The sequence below is a fragment of the Prosopis cineraria genome, unplaced genomic scaffold, assembly GCF_029017545.1.
Source record: "Prosopis cineraria cultivar Desert tree isolate PC_DT_omini unplaced genomic scaffold, ASM2901754v1 PC1375, whole genome shotgun sequence".
Classification (NCBI taxonomy): Eukaryota; Viridiplantae; Streptophyta; class Magnoliopsida; order Fabales; family Fabaceae; genus Prosopis; species Prosopis cineraria.
The window spans coordinates 18,203-32,633 of NW_026556700.1; the positions used below are offsets into that span (position 1 = coordinate 18,203).

At 35.5% G+C, this 14,431-nt stretch overlaps 1 protein-coding gene across 1 annotated transcript; it reads left to right on the forward strand.

Annotated features, from left to right (window-relative positions):
- Positions 1-28: 28 nt before the first annotated feature.
- LOC129299982 (uncharacterized) lies at positions 29-14,425 on the forward strand (the record flags this gene model as incomplete). Its single annotated transcript, XM_054938498.1, is given in 17 exon segments — positions 29-422; positions 1,165-1,270; positions 1,875-1,988; positions 2,083-2,264; positions 2,598-2,793; positions 3,662-3,919; positions 8,082-8,228; positions 8,951-9,029; positions 9,875-9,988; positions 10,099-10,265; positions 10,811-10,929; positions 12,607-12,730; positions 12,856-12,912; positions 12,993-13,119; positions 13,328-13,442; positions 14,382-14,395; positions 14,398-14,425. Coding segments are annotated over 17 exon segments (2,288 nt in total), but the record flags the coding sequence as incomplete, so codon positions are not given.
- Positions 14,426-14,431: the final 6 nt, after the last annotated feature.

Consider the following 14,431-nt stretch of genomic DNA (forward strand, 5'->3'; position numbering starts at 1 on the left):
CTTTTTTCCACGGGATTTGTCCCGCAAGCCAAAAACGTTCCAACGGACATTCACTAACTCAGCCGGAGAAACTTATCGGCGATGGAGGGAGAGGGAAGCGGCGCCGTCGCTAAAGTTGACGCGGGATCAAGAAACAGCTTCGTTGAGCTCAATGGGGACAAGGGGGTGAACGCTGCGGAAGAGCAAGAGCAAGACGGAGTTGAAGATGTGCCAGAAGAGGAGGATGGAGAAGACATGGATGCAGGTGAAGAAGAATACGTCGAAGACGAGGGGGAATATACTTTCAGGTTCGAAGATGGGATCAATCCTTTGGATTTTGTGGAGAATAATGATTCTGAGGTCCAGAGTTATCAGCAATTGGAGCGCCTTGAGAATGAAGCCCTTGCTGATAAAAAGCGAAAAGCAGTTGAAGACTTGCACCAGTAATTCAACTTCTATTCATTCATCACTCCTTCTTCTTCTTCTTCTTCTTTGCCTAAGCAATTCTCTTTTGTGAGAATGATTTATAGGAACCTAAAGACTCTATAATACAATTCAATAACGCTACAAAATATCTTAAAAATCAAATTTTCTTGAGTTAGTCTGATAATGTTGTAAAAATGATTTATTACTTTAGGACCCTAAATAGTGTCTTAGAGAAATGCCAGCGTTTACTTTAGAAAGCAAAGGTGATAATTTAAGCTTCTTAAAAGGAATTCTGATTTTTAATGTTCTTTTCTGATATCATTAGATATTAAGATTCCTATCTGTCATTTCATCCTTCTGCTTTTACAGCTGTCCAATTCATCCAGATTAGAACATAGCATGGGTCCTGTTCGTGTGTTTGATGCCATTGCCCAAATTGTTCAATCAACTGTCTTTCAACTTCATCTTCATAATTGTGAGCCCAGCTTACTGTGTTTTTAATTGTACCTTCTCCTCATTGTGCTATTATTCTGTGCTTTATGCTTGAAGTAGATTTAATTTGACCATGTGTTATTCTGCTAATTTCAAAAATGAATAACGAATGAAATAAGTATTTCGTTAGAAGAATTTCATTAACTTTTGGTGTCTTTTTTTTAAAAGAAAAAGAAAAAGAAGAATTTCATTAAGTCAAAGAGTTGGGATGCAAATAGGTATTTCATTAGAAGTATGACGTGTATTTGTTAATGTCTCTAAAAGCAGTGATGGGCCTTCTTTCAAGAAGGTGAGGGAAGAGGATATTTCAGGGGCTAGTATGGAGGAGATAATGGAGGCACTGAATTTTGGTGTTCGCAGGAAGTCTAGAAAGGTACAATGTACATGTGATTAGGCATGCTCATGCAGCATTACAATAGAGCGACTACATTCTGTGACAATACATCTCTACATGAGAATATGTTAGGGAAAACCTTTTGTAACTCTGAATAGAGAATTGATCATAAATTCTTGAAACACTGTGCTGTCCAGATTGTGCAGTATAATTTGCTTACACATGCAAAGAGCATTAAAAAAAAAAAAAGCTATAGTTGGACATTAGAGCCAAAGTTATCCCCTGCATCCTGGTGAAGAGTTGCTATGCGTTTTCTTAGCCTATGAACATTAGTATCTTGCTTTGAAAAATCTTAGGTTGAGGGTGCAACTAAGAGCATGCAAGTTAGAAAACGAAATTTTTATTAAAAAAACTGGCACAATGTATCTTTTAATGCCCTAGAAAGGATGTTGATGACTGGCTCAACGAGCAAGAATTTTCAGTTATGCATTTGCAACTAACTAGTGATCCATGCTATTAGTAGTTTAATGCAGTTTATTTCTGCTGTGATTTCTTTTGATGTTTGTTGTAGATTCTAGATAAAAAAATTTGAACTGAAACATCTCAGCTTGTGACACCATTTATTCCTCTACCTATTTTCTAGATGCAACCCAAGAAAAGAGGTAGGCGAAAAGGATCAAAGAATAAACTTGATCCTCAGCTAACACGAATGCTGGGTGATGCCACCCTTCACTATGCACGCGAATGTTATGAAGAGGTACTATATTCTGGTTAAGCTTGTTGTAAATTGTAGATTCTTTCCATGACAGAGCAGTCCATATATATATATTCACTCTGCTGACTTTATGCAGGCTATTTCTATATTGCATGAAGTTATCAGGCTGGCACCAAATTTGCCTGATTCATATCACACACTTGGACTTATCTATAGTTCACTTAAGGATTATAAAAAAGCTATGAATTTCTACATGATTGCGGCTCTTTTGACCCCCAAAGATGCATCACTCTGGAAAATGCTTTTTACTTGGTCCATGTAAGAGAGCTCCACATTTTTTCCTCATCATTCTTTGTGTACTTTGATCTTTCTGAACATACTCAACTCTATGTGATTACATTCCCACTGTCTGCAATTGTGAAAGAGGCTTAAATTAGCTCAAGTGAGGTGTGCAATGATATGAATATATAATATGTCTCACATTAATTTTTCTCTTTTTTTTTTATTTGCGAATACATCTTTGCAATGTTTATATATTGTGATTTGTTGTTGTTTCTACTTTAATTGAATTCGTACATGCATTCCAATATCTAATGGCTTTTAAATAAAAAATAGTATTACTTGTCGGGATTGAGAACATTTCAATTGCAGAGAGCAAGGTGACATTGGCCAGGCCAGTTATTGTCTTTCAAAAGCAATAACTGCTGATCCCAAGGACACTACTCTTAGAATTCATCGTGCATCTCTCTATGTTGAGCTCAAAGATTATCAAAAAGCTGCTGAGACATATCTTCAAGTTTATCAACTCTTTCCTGAGAATATTGATGCACTAAAAACTGCAGCTAAGGTATTCCTCTTTCTCTGTTTTTAAGGATCCATGTTCCACTTGACTATGCGGCAATGCTCTTTTCTGTAGATTTTGTGTTAAATATCAATTTTTTCCTTTTTAACAATTTTGTACCAAAAATTTAACATGTCTTTTTCTGATGCTATGTGATTCATTTGCATGCTGGCAGGACTTGTGGCCTTGATGTACCCTTCTGTAAGGGGCTAGGTATTCAGAGAGTTTTTTGGGATAATTATGGCACGGTGCCTCAAATTAGGGTTTAGGAAGATCCCTGTTGGAATATGATCTGAAACCTGATGCAATGAAGCTTGTACTTGATGATGATAAACAACAAATTTAAATGATGACACTGACTTGATTAGTGTTATAGGAGTTTGCAGTAGTAGAATGAGTGAGATTTTCCAATCACAAAAAAAAAAAAAAAATGACAGTAGACAAACATCTAATTATTGGAGTTCTTAATTTGTTGTATCATCTTTACTTAGCTATTTACAAGTTGTGATTAGTTTTAAATACTATCAACTATTTTAGCAAAATGAAAAACATATCCTCAAGGACAAAACCAAATGAGCTAGTTGACTTTTGTAATAGTGGGGATCTCTCGGGGGGCCACTATGAAGAAAACATAAACCTGAAGAAATACACAGCTAGAAATATGTCATTGGTCTCTCATGTCTACTAGATGTTTTTGTTTCTCGTCTAATTTCTGCCATAAGTTCTTATTTAGTTGTTCCTTTCAAACAGCCACTCTTTTGAGGTCACAATTTGGTAATATTATTGAGCAACTGTTCATATAACCTATATCCAATTAAAATTCATGGGGTTGACTGTTGTTATTGATGCAAGTATATGTTGCTTTCTATTTCAGCTCTACCAAAAATGTGGTCAAGCAGAATGTTCAATCCACATTCTTGAAGACTATCTTAAGGGTCAACAGGCCGAAACCAATGAAAGTGTTGTTGATCTGCTAGCTTCCATATACATGGAGACTAAGGCATACGACAAAGCTCTTCAGCATATTGAGCATGCTCAAGCTGTACATTATTCAGGAAAGGAATTGCCGTTGAATTGGAAAATTAAAGCAGGAATCTGTCATATTCATCATGGAAATATGCAGATGGCTCAGGTGTGTCACTTGCTCAGTGGAAGATACATAATTCAGTTGACTTTGTATGTTCTCAAGTACTGTTCATTTTAACTGTACAGGCTTGTTCAATCTGAGGTTGTTTACAGCTTACTGATATTCAAATGATGTTGAGAAGCTAGCTCAAACAAATCCACCTCCTCTATATTTACGCATTTCCCTTGTAGTATATTGCTATATTTTCAACTGGATACTATTATACGAATGCTTTACTGCCATCTTGTGCCTTTATATAATTTGTTTTCAATTGCTAGTGTATATGTGATATGGGCTTGATTATTAGGCCTGGCTTAGTACTGTTCACTCTGTATCCTAGTCATGTGCCATCTATTTCTGCAGCACGATAAGGCTGTAAGGTTGGATTAACAATTGACTATTGTACAAGCACCAACATGAGAAGTGGGACAGGATTGCTAATTTGTCCTCCCTATGGTGCTTAGCTTGTCACTTTTTCAAGGGAAGCGTACATGTTTAATTTTAAATAGATTGGATTGGCAAGTAAAACTTTGTTGAATCTATCATGAATATGGACAATAGACGTTATAATGTTAATGCTAGGTTGTTGCCCGTAAGTAACGTGCTGCATGGCTCGAGTACAGTGATAAGTGAGTTAGAGCCGCTGCATCGGCGCCCGGATGTTGTGTTAAATGAGCAAGGGCTATTGCGTCATTCTGGACGCACGCGGCTAAAGAAGTTAGTCTATGAGAGCAAAATTAAATTTGGTACTTGGAATGTTGGGACATTGAATTGTAAATCTGTAAAGGTTGTAGGGGTTATGATTCAAAGGAAAATCAATATCCTTTGCCTGTAAGAAACAAAATGGCGTGGAGAAGAAGCTAAGGATATTCAAGGTTTTAAACTTTTGTATACAGGAAAAGTAAGTGCACGCAATGGAGTAGGCATCATTATAGATAAGGAGTGGAAGAAGAACGTTGTAGAAGTTAGCAGAATTGGAGACAGAATTATTTCCTTAAAAATGATAATTGGACGTGAGACTGTTAATATTGTTAGCGCTTATGCGCCGCAAGTCGGGACAGAAGCCAGTCTTAAGGAATTATTTTGGGAGGATCTGGAGGGGTTGATTCGACACATACCACAGAGTGAAAAGATTTTTATTGGATGAGACTTTAATAGGCATGTTGGGAGGGAAGCTGGTTAGTATGCGAGGGTGCATGGTGGTTTTGGTTTTAGAGAGCTAAACAATGAAGGACAAATTCTTTTTGATTTCTCATTGGCGTATGATTTTAAGATTGCCAACACTTGTTTCAAGAAGAGAGATGAGCATCTCATCACTTACAAAAGTGGAGCCTCAAGGTCACAGATTGATTTTCTTTTGGTTAGGAACATAGATAGAAGACTTTGTAAAAATTGCAAAGTGATCCCCGGAGATGCTGTAACGACACAACATAGGGTCCTAGTCCTTGATGTGTGTATTATGAGTAAAATCCAAAAACGTCGACAAGTAGTAGCACCAAGAATTAGGTGGTGGCAATTAAAAGGTGAAAAGCAAGATATTTTCAAGCAAAATCTTTTGGATAAAGGAATTTGGGAATTTCAGGAAAATGCTAACATCATGTGGGAGGATATGGCTAAAAAGATACGGGAGGTTGCAAAAGTAGTTTTGGGAGAATCAAAAGGTTCTGGTCCGAGAGATAAGGAGTCTTGGTGGTGGAATAATAGTGTACAAGACAAAATCAAGTATAAGAAGAACTGTTTTAAAGCCATATATTTGTGTAACAATGAGAAAAATTGGGAGAGGTACCATATGGCTAAGAAGGAAACTAAGAGAGCTGTGGATGAAGCTTGTTCTAAAGCTTTTAAAGAATTTTATAAGAGCCTTGAGACAAAGGAATGAGAGCGAAATATTTATAAGATTGCCAAGAGTAGGGAAAGAAAATTAAGAGATCTAGAACAGGTAAGGTGTATTAAGGATGAAGAGGGAAGAACTTTAGTTACAGATGATGAAATTAAAAATAGATGGGAGACTTATTTTTCTAAACTTTTCAATGATGGAGAGGGTTCATCTAGTAACTTGGAGGATTTAGTAACTGGTGAAGGAGAACAAAATTTGTCATTTTATCGAATAATACGTGATAAGGAGGTAAAGGAAGCTCTTAAGAAAATGGCAAATGGTAGAGCCAACGGATCTGATTGTATATCTATTGAAGCGTGGAAATGTTTAGGTGAAGAAGGGGTGAGATGGTTAACTAAATTATTTAATGTGATTTTACGGTCCAAAAAAATGCCTGATGAGTGGAGGAGAAGTACATTAATTCTTATTTATAAAAATAAAGGAGATATTCAGAATTGTACTAACTATAGAGGGATTAAACTCATGAGCCACACAATGAAATTGTGGGAGAAAGTAATTAAGCACAGGTTGAGATTGGAGACAAGTATTTCTGAGAATCAGTTTGGTTTTATGCCAGGTAGATCAACTATAGAGGCGATTTATTTACTAAGGGGATTAATGGAAAAGTATCGTTGTAAAGATAAAGATCTACATATGGTTTTTATTGATTTGGAAAAAGCTTATGACCGTATATCAAGAGAAGTGCTTTGGAAAGCGTTAGAAAAAAGGGAGTATGGATTGCTTATATTAAAGCCATACAAGATATGTATGAGGGGGTAAAAACTAGTATAAGAACGCCTAGTGGTCAAACAAAGGATTTTCCTATAAAGATTGGACTACATCAGGGATCATCTCTGAGTCTTTATTTGTTCAACTTGATCTTAAATGTTTTGACGAAACATATTTAAGGGGAAATTCCGAAATGTATGCTCTTCGCGGATGATATAGTTCTTATAGCAGAGACAAGAGAAGAGGTTAATTGCAAACTTGATTTATGGAGGAGGATATTGGAGTCGAAAGGTTTTCGTCTGAGTAGAAGTAAGACGGAATATTTATATTGTAAATTTGGTAAAGGACTATTTGACAATAATTTGGAAGTGAAATTGGGAGATCAAATTATAGCTCAAGTGAAAAAGTTTAGATATTTGAGAGCCATTATTGAAAATGATGGCGAAATCAGTGGAGATATTTCACATAGAATTCAAACTGGGTGGTTTAATCGAAGAAAAGCTAAAGGAGTTATTTGCGACCGTAAGGTGCCTAATAAACTTAAAGGAAAGTTTTATCGCATTGCTATCAGACCGGCAATGTTATATAGTAGTGAATGTTGGGCTCTAACGGGACAGCAAGAGCATAAAATTGGAGTAGCAGAGATGAGAATGTTACGATGGATGTGCGGATATACACGTAAAGATAAAATTCGAAATGAGCACGTACGCGAAAAAGTGAGGGTGGCACCTATTGAGGAAAAAATGGTAGAAAATCGGTTGAGATGGTTTGGGCATGTACAAAGAAGACTAAGGGAGGCACTAGTGAGAAGAGTAGAACATATAACTTTGAGTCCGATTAAGAGAGGTAGAGGAAGGCCTAAGAGAACACTCTTGAAAGTTATTGAACGCGATCTCTTAACTAATAATATTCTTAAAAGCTTGGTAAATGGTAGAACACAATGGCGTCTTGCAATCCATGTAGCCGACCCCACCTAGTGGGATAAAGGCTTGTTGTTGTTTGTTGTTGTTGTTGTTGTTGTTGTTGTTGGATTGGCAAGTAATGTTGTGCTGATTTGCCTTTGTTATCGAGAAATTTCTTTTTGCCTTTTTTTCATATTAGCATTAAGTGGGCTTCACTCAGGTTAAGTCCCCTCACTGGGCAATCTTTAGAACATATTCTCCCACGTGGGCTAGTGTATGTAGTGTTTTGTTCCTAAAGTGCTCTAGAAAATCATTAATGTAGGTTGATATGGATAGATAACATCATGGAGGGATTTCTGCAGTTTCCTTGTTTTGCTATTTTTCACATTCTATACAAGACTTCTTGCATCTTGGCTTCCTTATTCTGTTATGTTAAACAAAGAACGTCCTATTTGACTATGTACTCCTGCATGCGGAACTTTCTGTGCTTTTGTGCTGGTGTCTTTCATAACCTTTTTTTTTTAAAGCAGGGTTTGATATCTTATTTAAAAAAAAAATTATTTGTCGTTAATTTCAGTTTTTAAATGATGGAAGTATATCAAATTTTATGTTTATTTTTTGTCATTTGTATTTATATTGAAGTTCTCAATGTGATTTACAGGTTCTTTTCAATGATTTGAAACCAGAGAATGCCACCGAGCATTCTGACTTGGTTACTGATATTGCAGATTCATTGATGGCTCTTGAGCATTACAACTATGCATTGAGTTATTATCTGATGCTGGAAGCAAAATGGGGAAGTAAAAATGTATGGTAACTCGTTCCTATTTATTGCATTTCTCTTGCATTTTCTTTTTGGAATTTTGATACTGATAGTTTGTATGAGCATTTGATTGAATCATTGCCAATTATACTGACAGTCAGAAAAATGTTATTGAACTGTTCATTTGAACTTTTTACGACTGTTACTATTCTGTTTTTACAAATTAATTTTGGACTGTCATTTCAATTTGTCGTCCCACTCAATTTTTGATATAGAATGTAAAAAGCATACTGCCAAAAAAAAAAAGAAGAAGAATGTAAAAAGCAAGCTACAACTTGTTACTTTAAAAGTACTGACGGTGGCACCATTTAAGCTAGAGACTAGTTTTTGGCTGAAGCTTTCTATACTTTCCTAGTTACTTTGTTCATTATGCACATGCCTTGGCTATTTGTGGCTGTGGGGGTTGGACTTTTTCTTCTTTTCTTTCTTTCTTTCTTTCTTTCTTTCAGGTTTTGAGAGGGGTGTGCTCTAAAGAAATGAGTGCTATTTTGAGAATTGATGATGGCGCAGTAGTGCTGTATCATTGGCTAATTATTATTTGAAATTAATAAAATGGTTTCAATTGTTTTTCTTTGCTCATTTTGGTGGTCATAAATCATGATAGTTTTTATTTTTTTAAATCCAGTTTAATGATATGTTCTCTCGGTATATCATCATTGAATATAAGTCTAATAGAATCTGATGCCTATGGCAAATTTTTCTTGCAGGGTCTCCTGAATCTGAAAATTGCGAGATGTTTTCTGTCCTTCAAAGAAAGATTACGAGCAATTGAATTTTTCTACAAAGGCAGGTTCACTTTTTTAATTGTTTTTGCTTTTATGCATAGAATGGTAGATAGAGTGAAGTATTATATTGTCCTTTAGTGAAAGAGCGAGGGTCAAGTTGGATCAACTTCCACATAACTAATGTGGAGGGTTAGCATTCCCCATAGATTCATGTGTATGTATTTGTGTTTTCTTTATCATGGCTTCCCAAAGTATTTTCTCTGCTATTCTTCACATTATTTCAAGTTTCAAAACTTTTTTCTCTTAATATCAGTATTCGGTTGACAGAAAGTAATCAATAAGTTGATTCATGTGCTCTTACATGTGTGTCAAAATGTCAATACACAAGTATCTATTGCTTGCATGTGTGTGTTTTCCTATTTTTGGATTAAAACATTTGAGTTAGTGAGATCATGTGTGTGAGCCAGTGTTTTTTCCCTCCTGTTCCTTTATTCTACTGTTTGTGAGCTGCAATCACAGTGTTATTAATCCGTGTTTTATAGAATGTTTTCATTACTTGCTTCCTTTATCCTACTTGTTATATATTTCCTATCCTTCAAAACACTAAATTATTAGGTACTCATAGTAACTTTAACTATCCTAATATCCCTAGTTTGGCATGTATTTTTTTTTTCCCAATCTATTGTACTTTATTTTTTCTTTTATATTTATGTGGGCTGGGTGCAAACTATGCTTAAGCTGCAGTGCTATTCAATGATTGTATCCCTTTGACGCTTGCTACCATAATATGGACATAATACTAAGTATTAACTGCTGTGTTATTTGCTGCACGGACAACTCTTTTCTACCCATTATATTCAGTTAAAATATTATCATATTCATTTGCTAATCAAATTCTTGTTTCAGCCCTGGAAACACTAGAAGATGATGTTGATGCACGGATAACTTTGTCTTCTCTCCTACTCGAAGAAGGAAAAATAGATGAAGCAATTTTGGTGCTGGTCCCTCCAAAGGACTCTGGTACATTCCAAAATTTTGTTCTTCCTCATGATCTTAGTTGGTTCAGGTTGTTCACCAAAAAAAGAAAAAAAGGCTTATCCTGCAGATTCTAATGTGAAATTTACTTGCAGATTCTGGTGAAGAACGTTCTGATAAATCAAATAGATGGTGGGTCAATGAAAAAGTTAAATTGAAGCTCTCCAAAATATATTGGGACAAAGGGATGCTTGGAAATTTTGTGGATACGATATTCCCTCTGATACGTAAATCATTGTACATTGGGAATCTCCAACACTCGGTAAAATTTTTTGAAGGCTAAATTTTGAGAATCTTTCTTTCCTATCATAGGTGGTAAAACATGCATGCGTTAACAACCTTCCATGCATATATGTTGAGTCAACAGCTTGAGCTTGCTTTTAAATTGAAGCGTTGACAGACTAACTGAAATGGAAGATGTCAAAATTGTGTCGTTGGTTCGTAGAGTTCAGTGGTTGACAGTCACTCTGTAGCATAATCTTTTTTTTTTCCCCCTTTAACTTTGCTAGTGGTTGAAAGTTGAAAGCTGTGTGGGTAACCCCACTAAAAAAGAGAAAAGCACGTTAGTAGAGTAATCTTAAAACAATTTAGGAACAAGCTTGTGTTTTGGTTTTAAAAAAAATGAACTGGAGCTTTATCTTCCATTTTTCTGTGCTTTTCAGGTTAAATGTGTCAGGGATATGTTTTTCTAACAGAGATGCAATATTTGCATAGGGTTCCCTCAAATGATCATTATATCAATACTTATATCTATATAGGCTTCTGATCTGTTTTCAGTTTTATATAAGCCATCATTGGTTGTTACAGGGAAAGACAAAAAAGCGGCTCTCCAAAAAAGATCTGGTTGAAAGGGTTAAAGTATTAGATGATCAGGATACGGACAATGTATTTCGAGGATTCAGGCCAATAGCTCTTCCATCAGATCTGTGAGTATTGGATGCTGAAATTTTGTGGGAATCATGTGATTAAGGGTCCATTATGAGCTCTTTCATTTTTTTAAACAAATTATCCCTTGTTTATTACATGGTAGTTTAGCTTCGTTTTTAACTTATTTATTTCCTTTTTTATTTTCATGTATCATGCTATCTTTATTGTGTATTTATTTCCTTGTTTTCCTCCCTGATTTATGAAATTGGTTGAATGATTCCTGTAGTTAACTGTTTCCTTTACATGTACGACTCTTATTTTTTCTTCCTTTCTTTTCTTTTGTTTTTTTTTTTGGGGGGGGGGGACCGGGAGGTGTGTCAAAAAATACAGTTGAATCAGAACAGACTTCTTAACGCCAAAATTCTACGTGATATATCTAAGCCTATGGCCAAAATATGACCGCCCAATATGAGAAGGCAGAAGCTTCTCATGAGGTTGCTTGCTGCTCAGAACAGCTTCCAATCATTGACATAAAGAAGGGAGACATGCATCCCTTTTATTCAGTAGACTAACATTCACCAAATCCCACAATTTGACTGCCAGTTGCACAAGTGTCAAGAAGCCATGTTACCACTGTCTTCATCTGGTCTGTGCATGATGCACTGCTCTCCTGTTCTGCTTGCCCAAAACAAGTGGACTCAATGCCCTCTAATGATATGTGGTGTTTGTTAGACAATCATAATACCGTAGATGAAACTTAAAAAATAATAAAGAACACTTTTGGTGGTTCAATGTAAAAAAAGGGCAAAAGGTAAACAAAACTTTTGTTGGTGGGACCTATGTATTAGTGGTTGATGAAAACCATCCGTCTGTGGTTAACCCACAAATAAATAAATTGGGGGCTTAAAATTATTTGTTGTTGGTTAACAATAGAATCATCTGTTAGTTATTAACAAAAAACATTCCATGGTGGTTAACTAATTCACTACCATTGCAGACATACATTAGACAAATAATCAGGAAGGAATTGGATCCAATAGGCAGTTTACCTTAGTTTTCATAATACTCCAGATTATATGAATCATCTGCAAATAGTGCCTTCCAATAGCCCATTAAATGATACCGCTTTTGATTGATATGTTTATTATTCCCCTCCATGAGTCAGTTGTAGAATACACAACAAATATTGTCCACATTACTTCAAAAAACAAAAAAGAAAAGAAAAAAAGAACAAAAAGAAAAAAGAAAACAGCGACGACAACAAAAGCTTTGCACTTTAAATGGAGTTGGGGTATATGGATTACATGACGCCATTATGCTTTGCCTGAAACCAACTCTTCCAATAAGCCATTAACTAGGAGATCTTGATGAATGACTTCTTTAACTGCATATTTGGTACACATAAAAGTGTTTTCTAGAAAGGAAATGGGAAATGGACCTAGAAAGAAAATGGGATAGGTGTATTTCTCGTTTCTTTTCTAAAAACCATTCTTGATGCCTCTCTACCTTTTTTCATAGGACTGAAGACTATGTGCTCACTCCTTACTGGCATCTCTAATGGTCTTCTTTGCACATGACAAAATGATCTTAAATGATTTTCTACCAGTTAAAAGAAAAGAAAAGAAAAAAAATCAGCAAAATTTGTATTTGGTATTTTTATAGATTTTCTTGCTTGGATTTTCCCTTGCTGTATTGTTACTAGTTAAAAATGAATGTCTCTTGTTATATCAAATTAGGCTGAAAGCTTCCAGGGCCAAAAAGAAGCTACAGGAGAAGGCAATTCTGAAAGAGAAAAGGAAAGCCGAGGCATTGGCTGCTGGAATTGATTGGATAAGTGATGAGTCAGATGATGAGCCTGGGGTAATTTTTCATATTAAATATCAACTCTCTTTCGAAGAGAAAATGTTTAGGTGATGATATCACTGAATATTGCTCTATGCTGACTTTCTTTCCTGTATACTGCAGTATGTCTCTCAAAAGCTAAGAAACGTCCTTTGTGCAATTTTCTCAAAGACGAAGAACATCATCAGATAATTATTGATGTCAGCACTTCTATCTCTAGTTTTAGGCCCCACTACTCCCATTTCCTTTGTTTTATATGATCCATTAATATGATTTACAGTTATGCAAGGCATTGGCGACCTTGCAAAGGTACTGGGAAGCATTGGAGATTGTTAATCTCACTCTAAGGCTGGCCCACAATGTACTGTCTGCTGAAAAGAAAGAGGAGCTTCGATCTCTTGGAGCTCGTGAGTCCTGAAACCTGACAGACTTTTATACTTTTGGATTTTTTTTTTCAATTCAAACTTTTCTCTCCTGCCCAGAAAATGCAGGAGGAACTTTTTCCTGCTTGTTTGTCTCCCAATCTTGAGTTTTAGATATTTCCGCTGTTGTTCTAAAGAAGAAATGTGTAACTGGCTCATAAAACGAACTTATCTTTTTTTTTTTTTTTGGCAGAAATGGCGTACAACACTACTGATCCTAAGCACGGTTTTGACTGTGTTAAAAATATTGTTCAGCAACATCCTTACAGTTTTGCTGCTTGGAATTGCTATTACAAGGTTACCTCAAGGTAATCATTTGATTTCTTTGTCAACGTTATGTCAATTGCTTAATACTTAACATTGGTTTGTTTTAGTAGATATCATTTCTTTATGTTCTCTGCCTTTCTTCTCTAGTCACAACTATCAGGTGGAACCGTGGAAGTATCAGGTGGATCTTTGAAAGCACCCTAGAAATGGAAGTTTCCTTCTGCAGATATAATTAATTTGTAATACTCCCTTTGGTCTTTTTATAAGAGACGTTTAGCAACTTTCACACTTCAATAACAACAAGCCTTATCCCATTAGGTAGGGTTAGTTATATGGATTGCACGATGTCATTGTGCATTATTAACAACGAAATAACAACCTCACATAGATTAAGAAAAATGACTAAAATTAATTCCTCTCAGTAAATACATCCATATTTTCAATTTTTTCTAAAATTACCATTCTTCAATAAAGTTTATTAAATTTGTGTAGTCTTGTCTCTCTCTCTACATAATTAAGGATACTTAGGGAAAACAAAAAATTAATGCTTCTAGAAATTTGTCTCTCAAGAACAGGCGAAATCTTATGCCTGGTGAAAAAATTGGTTCCCACTGAACCCTGGAGTTTTCTTGGTAAAATGTTAGTTAGGCTTCCTAATCTTTCTTAAAATTTTTATTTGGCCCAGAAGTGGGACCTATATTTATGTCCTAGAGAAAATTAAGGCCTAGATCTTTATAATTGAAGTGTAGAAAGCTGTTACTGTTCATAAAGTCAACATTAGCTCTGCTTGGGCTCGTGCTGTTTTCCTTTTAAAATATAGATTTCAATTCTTGTTCTTAAAAAAAAAAAAAAACTATTGATCGGCTGTGATGGAGAAATAAGGTAATTTATTCATTATTGTTGATTAAGTTTTTTCCTGTGCAAGGCACAAGACAAACTTTAGTTTCTTTATAATTTATTTGATGTCTGCTCTATGATAGATTGGAGAATCGAGATTCAGGCATTCCAAATTTTTACGTCATATGCAAGG